The 12331-nt window shown below is 37.0% G+C and overlaps 1 protein-coding gene across 2 annotated transcripts in view; it reads left to right on the top strand.

Moving 5' to 3' along the window:
- Window positions 1-7983, top strand: part of LOC140136261 (uncharacterized) — a 267128-nt gene extending 259145 nt beyond the window's left edge. For both annotated transcript variants that reach the window (XM_072157986.1, XM_072157987.1), the window contains exons 4-5: window positions 3717-3845; window positions 4590-7983. In XM_072157986.1, the coding sequence (XP_072014087.1) occupies window positions 3717-3845; window positions 4590-4748 (288 nt within the window). In that variant the 3' untranslated portion in view covers window positions 4749-7983. The remainder of the gene's footprint in view (window positions 1-3716; window positions 3846-4589) is intronic.
- The last annotated feature ends 4348 nt before the right edge of the window (window positions 7984-12331 follow it).

Genomic DNA, 12331 nt, shown 5'->3' with positions numbered 1-12331 from the left:
TCATGACGAACGCGATTACGCTATTTTTAGCACCCGAGATGATTGAGCAAAGCCCGAAGAGCTTCAGAAAAGAAACATGTCTCTCTATTGCTGAAAAATACCGCTATTTCAAGACAAACTTGTCCGGCTATTGAATGATGTCCGGCTATTGTGGGACAAGTGAGTATGTCTCGCAAAACGTCTGTGCGCCCGTACTGTCATACTGATCTGCTCTTGGTGATTGAACAATAATTATTGTCATATAGGGGCCTATTCAAATCTTGACCAGGAATTACTCCTGGTGATCAGATGTTTCTGGACTGTTTTTGTACATGACAAGGTTTCTGTACAATAGAGTGGTGATATTGATGACTAAATTATTTACAGTGGACATAAACTGACAGTGGTCATTTGTCATGGTTCAGAGAAAGAGTACCTCATTTGGACAGTGGGTGGAGTTTATTTAGAGTTGAGTACAAGGCATTTGATAGGATAGTCAAACATGTGTGTATGTTTAGTATCCAAGATTCTGGGGTACTATGACTGACCAGATCTGAAGAATTAGTGGTGAAAATTTGACATTATGACAAACTAGAGTAAGGTTGTTCTGAATGAAAGGGAGCAGCATGGCACACTGGTATAGGTCCTTGCCTTTGGTGTGAGAGGTCCTGGGTTCAATTCCCCGCAGGACCAAAAAAAAAGAATATCCGCTCTCCCTGTGGTTCATATGGTAATGACGGGGCAGATGATCCATGATAAAAGACTTCATTACAGTCGGTTCCGATCAGGGTAACACCTGATTGTCGGCTACACTTGCCCATCCTGTAAAAATACCCCGACCAGCTATCTACGGCGACCCCCTGGTTCCGGTACTCTGTGTATCCTCCCCCATGAATCTTGGCTACGCCCGTCCCGCATGGAAGTGGGAATTACATGAATATTTCTTAGCGAAAGATGCCTGAAGCTGATGAGGCATGTATTATGATAACATTTCTCTGATAGGTTTATATAGGTTGCTCTTATTGAAGCAGATATTAATTTAATAGCATTAGTAATTAAAATAATATTAACCCTTAATAGCTCTTTATGCACCATGGGATCACCTACTTTAAAGGGCTATTTCAAATGAAATCCATACACCCCTTATTGAAGACATGCATCATCTTCCACACAGGGGGGTGAATTTCAAATTGGGTTACCTGAATGGGTGACCTCATTTGAAAACTTTAAAAAATCTGAGTAATTCTAGAAATTGAGGCGAGGGGTGAAGAGAGCCAAGAAATTCATATTATACAGCCTATTCATTAATTGGAATTGGTAATACTGCAAGCAATCCTTGATGTAGGGCAGTACTATATGTAGCAATGAAATCCTCGAGGCTGTACCAACAACAGCATTAGTTTACATAACTCATCAGTGGCGCCAAACATTTATGTAAAATATTAATTGAGTGTTTTGAATCAAAATTGAAGGGAGGAATACAACAATGGCTGGTGGGATTTGGTGGTAATGCAATGTAATCATTCAAAAGGAGGACAATCTCTCAGAATCTCAATTAATTATGTTGTTTTAATTAAAAATGGGTTCATGCATAAAACATCATCATAGATGGTCTATAATAGTTGGAAAGTTGAATAGATTAATAAAATATAAGAGAAAGTGAAATTATTTGATGCAAAAATGTTATGGAAATCTTGGTTGTTTTTTTATTATTAGTTTTTATTTGAAATCAAAATTGATTGGTATTGTTTTCCACCATATGAGCCAATTGAAAAAACAAATCAAAAACGAATAATAATTGATACAATAAAGAAGCAAGCAGCTCCGGCAAGTATTTCAATGCTTTGCATGCTAGCCAGATAGGCTTCAGCATAAAAGGTTTGGATAGTTTTGCGCTATCTCAAGAATTACTGAACCAATAGTTGGCATGTTTGTACTCATTTTGATGCATATTTCATGCTGATTCCAAATGCGGCCACACAAGTGTACAATTCTGAATTTTTTGAATTTTTAAAGAAATTATGGAACTTGTTATGTGCAGTCATCACCCTTGTAGGTAATGGATAAATGCAAGGATATACAAAATAGATATCAAAGTGATATGAAGTGGTACTGATAGTTAATAAATGATCGTCTAAAAGGATAAAGAGAGAGTCTTTATTATCTTGTGTTCAAGAAAGTATCATATCAGTGTGGTAGACAAGACATCCATTAATATGCCACAAGTGTAATTCTCTTCTAGCCTATGTGATTTTATGCATCAAGACATAAGTAGACCAGCACACATTTATGGCGTGCTGAACAATAAAGTGACATTGCAGTTTATACATGAATGTTCCTCATTTTGACTCTGAACTCTACCGATACTTACTATGAGCATGGTGGCCTAATAGTTAGGGTGCAAGCTTCATACTTGAATCAAAAGGTTGCGGGTTCGAGCCCCGCAACGGCCAGCATGAGTCCTTGGGCAAGACACCCTCATTCACAATAAATAAATGAAATAAATTTTGGATTTATAAAGCGCCTTTCTCCAGATCTTAGAGGACTCAAAGCGCAATTGCTTCACTGCACACAGGTGTGAAATGGGGAGCTGCTGGGGGAATCACAGCCTAAGTAGATTAGAAAATGCAAGAATGATTCTGATATATCCTAGGACTCTGGACATTAATTTGTTGATTTCTATGGGAGTTGTATCACATTATCGATGCCATAATTCGAGTTGGCTTACTTGCCAAATATTTTTTAACTGATTGATTGAGCTAGGCAAAAAGTGACAAAATAAAAGCCTTTTATGTTTATTCCATATCTGGAGACGGTACAAGACCCATTGAGCTAAATGTGCATTTTGGGAGAGTGAATGAAAACAAAAGTAAATTAACAAGAAGAATTGTGACTTTTGTGCAAAACATTTTAGAGTTGAAAGTGTATTATTGTCGTATGAAGAGACAAAGTCCCTTGGGTAAATTACTGTAAAGATCACAGTGATTTGCGCATGATTATCAAAGTGTTCTTTTTTGTTTCAAAGTATGGTATTATGAACATTTGACAACCTCTACCAGGTCTTTGCACTTTTGCCTCATACATAACATGTATGTTATTAATAGATTTTGATTGGGTTATGATTAAAACATATCAAATTTGTTTAAGAGCAAAGTAGCAGTACATCATGGACTAGATTTCCAATGGGACAACATTTAATTAGTTCTTGATTTTCGAGATGTGCTCAAGCAGAAAGCATAGTGCATCAAAGAGTCATAGGTATAAACGCAAGCTTGTGACTGATAGGTAGAGGGCAGTATATTGGTTTGAGCAGTGGTAGTGGGCTTGCATAGAAGGAGAAGGACAATGATTGGTGTATTTCAAGTGCTGTACACTTTCAACTCAAATTTTTTAAGCACAAGTCACAATTCTTCTTAGTTTTCTTTCACCCTTTCCAAAATGTACAATTAGCTTAAGGGGTGTCCAGGTGGACTAAACAGGGGCCTCCCCATATTTATGATGTGTTGACAAAGCCTTATCAGGAGGGCTCCAATGATGAACTGATGGATATGTCCTTCTCTCAACCTTTGATGTCCTTTCTATTGATTGGATTAGGGCATTAGGGGCTGGAAATAATTTATGAGCCCTTGGACATTTATCAGGAGCCTTATAATTATTGCACGACCCCTTAAAGCTACAAAATAATATTATAAAACCAAACTAATTGTTGTGTTTTCCTCTTCTTATTGTTGTTGCAGGATTTGATGTTGAGTATTGTGCTTGCCTTGCTGTACCTTATCTCATCTTCTATGGTGGCAAATGCCTACATTGAATTTGCTGATCAATTGGTACAATGGGAATCCAGAGACAGACTGCTTGCTGGTGTGGTAAGTATACAGATTTTCTTATAGATATATTGATCCATAAGAAAATTATGTCCACTAACTTGAGTGAAGATGTTAAAAAAGGCTCCAAATATCTGTTTTAATGGATTTAAAGAGGTATTTTGTGATTCTAGCATTCCATTTTCGGGAATGATTAAATAAATATTCAAGAAAACAGCTGATTTGTCTGTTAATATTAATTGAGTGTTTTGAGTCAAAATTGAAGAGGGAAAGTACGACAGCCCTAAAGTACAAATTGGACAATATCTTCAAACGACTGAATCTGCAAGAAATGTTATGCACACGAACATTACAATAGTCCTAGGTTTCTGATGGTATTTAAATCTAAACTGTTTTGGAGTAATTGGGGGAGGGGATGAGGCTGTGGATCACCAGGTGCCCCTTAAATACTACATAATGCAGGGTGGTAAAAAATAACTCCTGATTTTTAATTCTGTATAACCTTTTTTTTCTCGTAGAAAAAAAGAGGCTATCATTTCAGGCTAAAATAAAGTTTGTACCGAGTTCTAGAAATAAGGAGGGCCCTCATGCCATATATCACTAGGGAACGAAAAGAGCTCGAAAGCTATCAAATTTGTCACCTGGGATGGTGAATTTGAGCCCTTTTTGTTCCCAGCATGCATCACTTTTGGCCTATCGATCACTATCAACAATATACCTTATTCCCCGGTTCTCCTCCTCCAAACATTATGTACTAAATATTCTTCATGATTTGTATACTTTCAGCTGCTGAGCTTCTGCTGTTGTATTCTGTATTCTGTGCATTCAGTGTTCCTCTTCTGGAGATATAATAGAAGCGGGCATTTCAGACATCGATTACTACAGCGATCAGGCAGCACCCAATCAGATATAAGAAATGGCAGTGAACCAGATGTTATTACCTAGAAACTTATAAGCCCCTTCATCTCTGTTCTTGATAAACATTTGTTGCTGAAAAGCATATGGTGTAACATAAGTTTTTTAAACACATGCTTATCTCTTAAATCTTCTTCAAAATTGTGTGTATATAGTGGGTATGTACACAAACCAATTAAAACTGCATTTTTATCCAACAAGATAGAACCAAAGAGTACAGACTCCGCTATGTTTGTGTGGCGCTCATGGAGGTAGGGCGTTAGCTAGCCACCTGTCATTTGGACAGGCAGTTTGTGTAACGCCTTGTGCCAAAAACACATGCAAAGTGCTGCATGCGCAAATGCCTGTAAACACTCAAGTTAAGACACAAATTATCGATGCCAGGCCCTTACCAATGGATGTAGGCAGTGCATTAAGTGGCCTCCATGAGCGTAAACCAGGATGGTGGATTTGCTGTATCATTACGTATGGTGTAAGTTTGAGTCAGTAATCTTTGAGTAGAATATCTTATGATTTTATCATACCACTAAGTAGCGATCAATAGATGCTATCTGCCTAGGATATAGCTAGCGACTGCCTACTCAGTGCTCACTACCCATTATTAGGTCACCTCAACTGATGATTGCATATAACCAAGGCCAAGTTCACATAGGAGTATACTATGTGAACTTAGCCTGATCGAATGAGCATATATAGTATAGCGAATATCGTATATTATATACCTCGTATATAGATTCCTGTCATCTGATTGGTTAAAAGTTCAGTCATTGAATTAGCTATGCCCTCCTTTTAAAGAATTACGTAAAAACTGAACTATTCCCAGGGCAATAGTCTTTTAAAAAGACTATTCGCCGGGCATAGTCATTTTCACATCATCAGTGTGCGTCCCGATCAAACTCTACACGCACGATGGCGTGTTCGCATTACACACGCGGCGCCAACGCGCTGCCTACCATTGCATGATTTGTACAAAGCGTTCTCAAACAAGAGAACTAGCATCATGCTACCATTGATTAGCATGTTAAAACTAGCGTCATGCTTTCATTGATTATATCACAAAAGTGCAACTTTTGATTTTGTTTCTTCCCTTAGGTTTTTTAAGTTTCAACAAATGAGGTTTAAGGGATTGAGAACTTATGTCAATCCTCTGTGTAAGGAGTATATATTTTTTCTCTAAACCCCTCACAGAAGTGTATCTAAACCCTGGGATCTAATCACTCCCAATATCGGATTTTCAACTTCAACCAAAATATTTTTAAAAGAATTTCATCATTGTTTTAAATTCATTATCATTTCTACATTTAATTCATATCATTTTATAATATGGAAGAATAACAATTTAAATATTTGCTCAATATAAGATGATTCTTTAGTTAGAAAAAATGACATACATTGTATACCAATCCAGTACCAGATACCTTTTTTTAATTATTTGATTTTGATTTTTTTTGGTTACAGATGGATGAAATATTGTAAATATTATTTTTTTAGTCCAGTCAACACTAGCATTAAAAATGTTGTAGAGGTTTACACCACTTTGTGCAATTTTGTCAGATTTCAGGTTTGTAATAATTAGTGTATACAGTAAGCAAAAGAATTAAGGTAGCAGTTGTGTTCACCCCTGTATATCCTAAATAAAGACAAATGTGTCAAAATTAAAACAAGCAGCCGATGCCTGTACACTTTAGCTCTGCTTTAAGCCCTTATTTGTTGAAATTGGTTGAGAATTAAAGAAACGGTAGTCCAAAACCAGATGAAGATACGAAATAAAAAGTTGCACTTTTGTTTTCTAATCAATGAAAGCATGACGCTAGTCTTTCGTGCTAATCAATGAAAGCACAGCGCTAGTTATCTTGTTCGCGAACATTATGTGTACAAATCAATGGGGCATGCAATGTGGCAAACTGCAACTTTTACATTTGCATCTTCCTTGGGTTTTTGGATCCTCGTGTGTTTATTTCTTAAACAATGTTAACGAATGAGGTCTTAAATTCGAGCTAAAAGATGCAGCTATTGGATGTTGGTTCCAATTATGACATATCTTCCTTTGTTTAGGATATACAGGGGGTGAGCGTAACTGGTACCTTAATTTTTTGGCTTACTGTAGATAGTACATTTCACTTCAGTAGTTACGTTTATTTCTTTTTATTTATTGTAATGTGATATACTCATTGTATGACTCCAGTAGAAAAAAAGGACACTTTACAACTTGTTTATAAATTGTTGTTTTCTCTGTCATGTTTATTACACCAACAGGGTATTATAACACAGGGCAATGTGTAATCTATAACATGGTCATATAATATTTATGTTGTGATTTTCTTTCTTTTTCAGTTTAGAATAGAATAGAATAGAATACATAAGGGATGAAATCAAAACTCGACCGGCGGTTCTGTTCGGTTGCTATTGATCTAAACAATGGTAACCGGACGGAACCGTCGGTCGAGTTTTGATTTCATCCCTAAATGACTATTGTATCATCATCATGTTGTAATCAGTGGTTTAGGGCCAGAAAGCCTTATCTGCAGTAGCTGCCAGGTGTCATATTTTCAGAAAGAAAACAGAAATTGTCAAACAGCAGCTATTGCAGATAAGACTTTCTGGCTCTAAACCCTTAGCAAGTCACTGAAGACTTGCAAGTGCCCTACAATTGACGTTATGGTCTATTTTGCAGTTTTTACCATGAAAAACTCCTTTAGCATTTTACACCATCATAATCTCGGTTTGGTTTAGGTAGTGACATGCCTGAAAGTGGAGCCGTATTTAGGGTGCATCAGATGCCCCTCATGTCAATGGATTCATCTGTCCCTAGTCTTAAAATGTTCCTATTGTCACAAAACTAACATGTGCCAAGTTTGAATTAATTCGGAGGTCGTCCTGAGGGGCCACCGAGAGCCTAAAGTTACAATGTGTGTTCCTATGTAGTAAAGTTCGTTGACCCCTGTACAATTCCAATTAGAAGCCGATCGAACAATTTAAAGTAGCTGCCATATCAAAACCGTTTGGATTTAGAAGCTCAAATCTTGGGAGCTAAGCGTACTGATAATCATCTTTGAATCTGTGATGAAAATCCATCTCCAAAGAAATGACTGTGTGTGTTTTATTGTCAAAAGCGCCCCCACAGTCCATATTCTTGGGAAAATCTATCATTTCTGTCTTAACCAAGTGCTATAATACTTTATTTCACACTGAAAGTTGTTAATATGTATTATATATTGATTTAAAGTTCAGAAAATCTGCTTTGTAAAAGTGTAATGACAACCAGGACATCAACATTTGTAAAATTTGAGGTAAAAATTACGACAAAATGCCTATTTCACTGAAATTTTGTATCGAGGGCGCTTGTGCCAATTCCACACATGCTCATTTTGTTGGTGATTAATTTTTATCACCGATTCGAAGATGATTATCAGTACTATAAGCGCAAAAGATTTGAGCTTCTAAGTCCTAACGGTTTTGATATGGCAGCTACTTTAAATCGCTTCGATCGGCTTCTAATTGGAATGGTACAGGGTCAACGAACTTTACTACATAGGAACACACATTGTAACTTTAGGCTCTCGGTGGCCCCCAGGACGACCTCCGAATTAATTCAAACTTGGCACATGTTAGTTTTGTGACAATAGGAACATTTTAAGACTAGGGACAGATGAATCCATTGACATGAGGGGCATCTGATGCACCCTAGTATTTAGGCACATTTTTCAAAACAAAATTGCCCAATTGAACAAACACAATTTCCCAAATTTTGTACGAAAGTTAGGGAAATTAACATTGAAATACAAATAATCATATGGAGATGTGTTACATCACTGTAATGCCTCTGGTATAACACATATCTGTATGATCATTTGTATCAAATTGTAGGACCACTGTAAAGTGTGCTGAGGCTTGTGGATCAACATCTAGGCATTGTGCCTGTGCGTATTAGCACTATCAGCTTTTTTTTTTTACTAGCCGATACCCTCTCACATAGTGCAATACATAGTGCAGTCTGATATGTACTAGAGGCTATACCAACCTTCAAGACTGAAATAAAGCATTTTTTGTACAAAATCAGTATTTTCATGTACAAAATATTACCGGTAATAACATTCTGGAGCATTGTATTATTGAGTACAATCAGTTCAAAATACTTAAAACTATAGTATTACAACCAGATTCCTATTGCTGAGGTACACTGCTGCCCAGCTACTTCATTGGTACACACATCAGAACCACATACTAGTCCTACATGTAGATTGATACTGAACCGGACCAAGAATATCCACAAAGTCGCTGGGCTGCATGCAGTGTATGTACCGCTGGGGTCGACAGGAATCTGGTAGTGTAGTTGGCAGTTCTGATGTACCCTCCAAGATAGCTCATTGTGTAATAATAAGCTTATTATACCACCATGCATTTCTTAATACAATACTGCAGTTTTACTCGGGGAGCTAGGACCACTTTCTGTGCACCCCCCACAGGACCAAACCAAACCAACTTTTTAGGTTCTGAGATGACCCCAAAACATAATCAGGATGTTCCCAAAAATATAAACTGGCCCCAAGGGGGGGGGGGGGTAAAAAGTCATCGAACTTTGCATCGGGTCAAAATTTTAAACTTGCTCAAATTGTGTTAAAAACCATTCCAATGTATTCCCCTAGTCACAAGGATTCAGAAAATGTATAGTTTGACCTATCTAGGATCTACCATTCTTGAGTTATAACCAAAAAGGTCAAAGGTCATGTTTTTGCCTCTATAAGTCGAAAACATCAAAGTGCTCGATTTTGCCAAAGAGGTGTCAAAATGTTCGTTTTGATGAAACAAATCAAATAAGGACTAGATTGCACCATCTTGGATGTTTAGTTACCTAGGTAACACAGCAAAATAGGTCAAGGTCAATAAGCCTCAATGGTAGGGCCTACTTGACCTATTTTGCTGTGTTACCTAGGTAACGAAGCATCCAAGATATTACAATCCTATCCTTATTTGATTTGTTTAACCAAAACGAACAATTTGACACCTCTTTGGTAAAATCGAGCACTTTGTTGTTTTCGACCCCATAGAGGCAAAAATGTGACCTTTGACCTTTTTGGTTGTAACTCAAGAACAATACGTCCTAGATAGGTCAAACTATACATTTTCTGAATCCTTGTGACTAGGGGAATACATTGAATGGTTTTAACACAATTTGAGCAAGTTTAAAATTTTGACCCTATGCAAAGTTCGATGACCTTTACCCCTTTGGGGCCAGTTTATATTTTTGGGAACATCCTGATTATGTTTTGGGGTCATCTCAGGAACCTAAAAAAGTTGGTTTGGTTTGGTCCTGTGGGGGGTGCACAGAAAGTGGTCCTAGCTCCCCGAGTATTTACCATGCATGATTTTCTAATACAGTACACATGTGATTTATGTTAATGTACACACATAGCTTTGCTTGATGTTAACAGAGTACAACCATGCACGCTGAGACCTTGCGCTAATTTGTTGCATCATACAGTTTGTCACATACCAACGGCAAGTGTGATGAAACCGATTCAAATTTGAACAATTTTTCAGTAAGAATTTACTGTGTTCACAAGCAGAAGGTACCAAAACAGCGATGCAAATCTAACATTTACTCTAGAACAGGTCACCATGTATACATGTACATGTATGTTTCAATTGATCAAGTTACAGAATGGGTTTTCAATTGGATCATGCAACTGGTCTTGACCCACAGTCAAAATAGTGATGTACCAGGATTCATATCGATGTGTTTACACTGTTGGTGAATGGCAAGTTAGGCATTGCACCATATATATCTGCATCGTAATTCTATAGAAATTCTTTCTTTGACAATCTATAATTTAACACATACACAGGTGTGGTACTGAGCAGGGAATTCAAAAAGCCACAAGAATTGTGTAGACACATTGCTATGGTAATTAATCCTGTTACATCACTACATCTACAGTGAATTGGAGCACGATCCAGTATCTCGGAGATATAGATATAATATATTATAATTTCTTGATTGAATGAAAAATTCAATCCTGTGCAGTTTGCCACTACCGGTGTCAGTTGAGATCCTTTTCAATGGCTGGCAGAGGAAGCATATTTTAAGTTGTACTTTAATTACAGCAAATAAATATATCAACCGTTCGGAGCACAAAAAGGTCAAGTTAACTAGGAGCATTGTAATGTACTACAAAGCCATTTTTGAAATATCCAATCAGACTTCTTATGTAAATGTGTGATCAGACTCGAGTTTTATAATGGCACTACGTTTTCTGAAATAAACACCTCAAAAGAAATAAGTCCCCCTCTGAACATGTCGTCATAACATCGTAAGGTTTCATTTTGTACCAACAAAACTAACTTTGAAATAATTATGACTGTTTACTAAGTGCTGTGTGAAAATGAGAGATTTCCATGACTTCAGGGTTGAATGAGCCTAAATTGAAGGCAAAAACTGCCCTTTTAAAAAATCACAAAGTAGGCCTATGCTTGTCACAAAAGTTGATTCATGGCTTGTTACTAATGGAAAACCCCATGTGTTTGAGTGCAGTTTAAAATCCTCACCAAGTGAACATTTACTGTAATGTGTATCGATTCTTGATCATTCAGCCATGCAAATCCCTTGGTGCAGAGTTCAGCACAGTGAGTTGTAAGATGGTCAGTTCCATTCCTTGTCCCAATACGCCTTGCAGTTAACAAGCATAGGCCTACTTTGTGACTTTTGGAATGGGCACTTTTTGTCTTCAATTTAGGCTCATTCAGCCCTGAAGTCATGGAAATCTCTCATTTTCACACAGCACTTAGTAAACAGTCATATAAATTATTTCAAAGTTAGATTTGTTGGTACAAAACGAAACCTTACGATGTTATGACAACATGTTCAGAGGGGGACTTATTTCTTTTGAGGTGTTTACATAACCCTTGGCTTTACACATGTACACATTAAAAGGCTCATAGCGATGGATAGCTCCAAGTAGTCTATATACCGGAAACGTTCGCCTAATGGCGCTATGGTCGGACTCCTTTGACATAAGTAGAATTTTAGGCACAACCTAAAAGTGCTCTTCCAAAAAATTCCCACCAGCAAATAAGGGCACAGAACCTGGAATGGAGCTCTCTATTTGCACACGAAGCAAAGGAGCCCAGGTGTGCCATTAGGCTAACGTTTACGTTATCTTTTATCAGCTGGATACTATAAAATGACATCAAAGCATTGTATATTTCAATTATAGTATCACACAAACCTTTTCAACATCCATATATCTTAAGTCACTGAAATATAGAATTGTTTAACTCTTCTGTGTAAGGCTGAAAAGGACAGAACTACACTGTTCTCACAAAGTATTGTTGAAATGAAGCATTTCTGTAGTCAATATCAACTTGTTTGCAAAATAAATCGGTACACTAAAAATATTTTTCAACGTTAATAAAATACAAACTTAGAAAAAACTTTCTGTTACATCACCCTAACACCATAAATTGTACAACTCAATCCAAGTTCATTGCTTTCCATTAAATTCTAAAAATTGTAAATAATGTTTATGTGCACTGACCCAAGTTTTTCTTTGTTTTCTGAATGAAATATGGATTTACAATACAAAGTGGAATTTGTTAATTAAGTCACCAAGGCT

This window comes from Amphiura filiformis, chromosome 16 (assembly GCF_039555335.1).
Source record: "Amphiura filiformis chromosome 16, Afil_fr2py, whole genome shotgun sequence".
Classification (NCBI taxonomy): Eukaryota; Metazoa; Echinodermata; class Ophiuroidea; order Amphilepidida; family Amphiuridae; genus Amphiura; species Amphiura filiformis.
The sequence above is the reverse complement of the archived record's forward strand: the minus strand, read 5'-3'. Positions and strand labels throughout refer to the sequence as shown.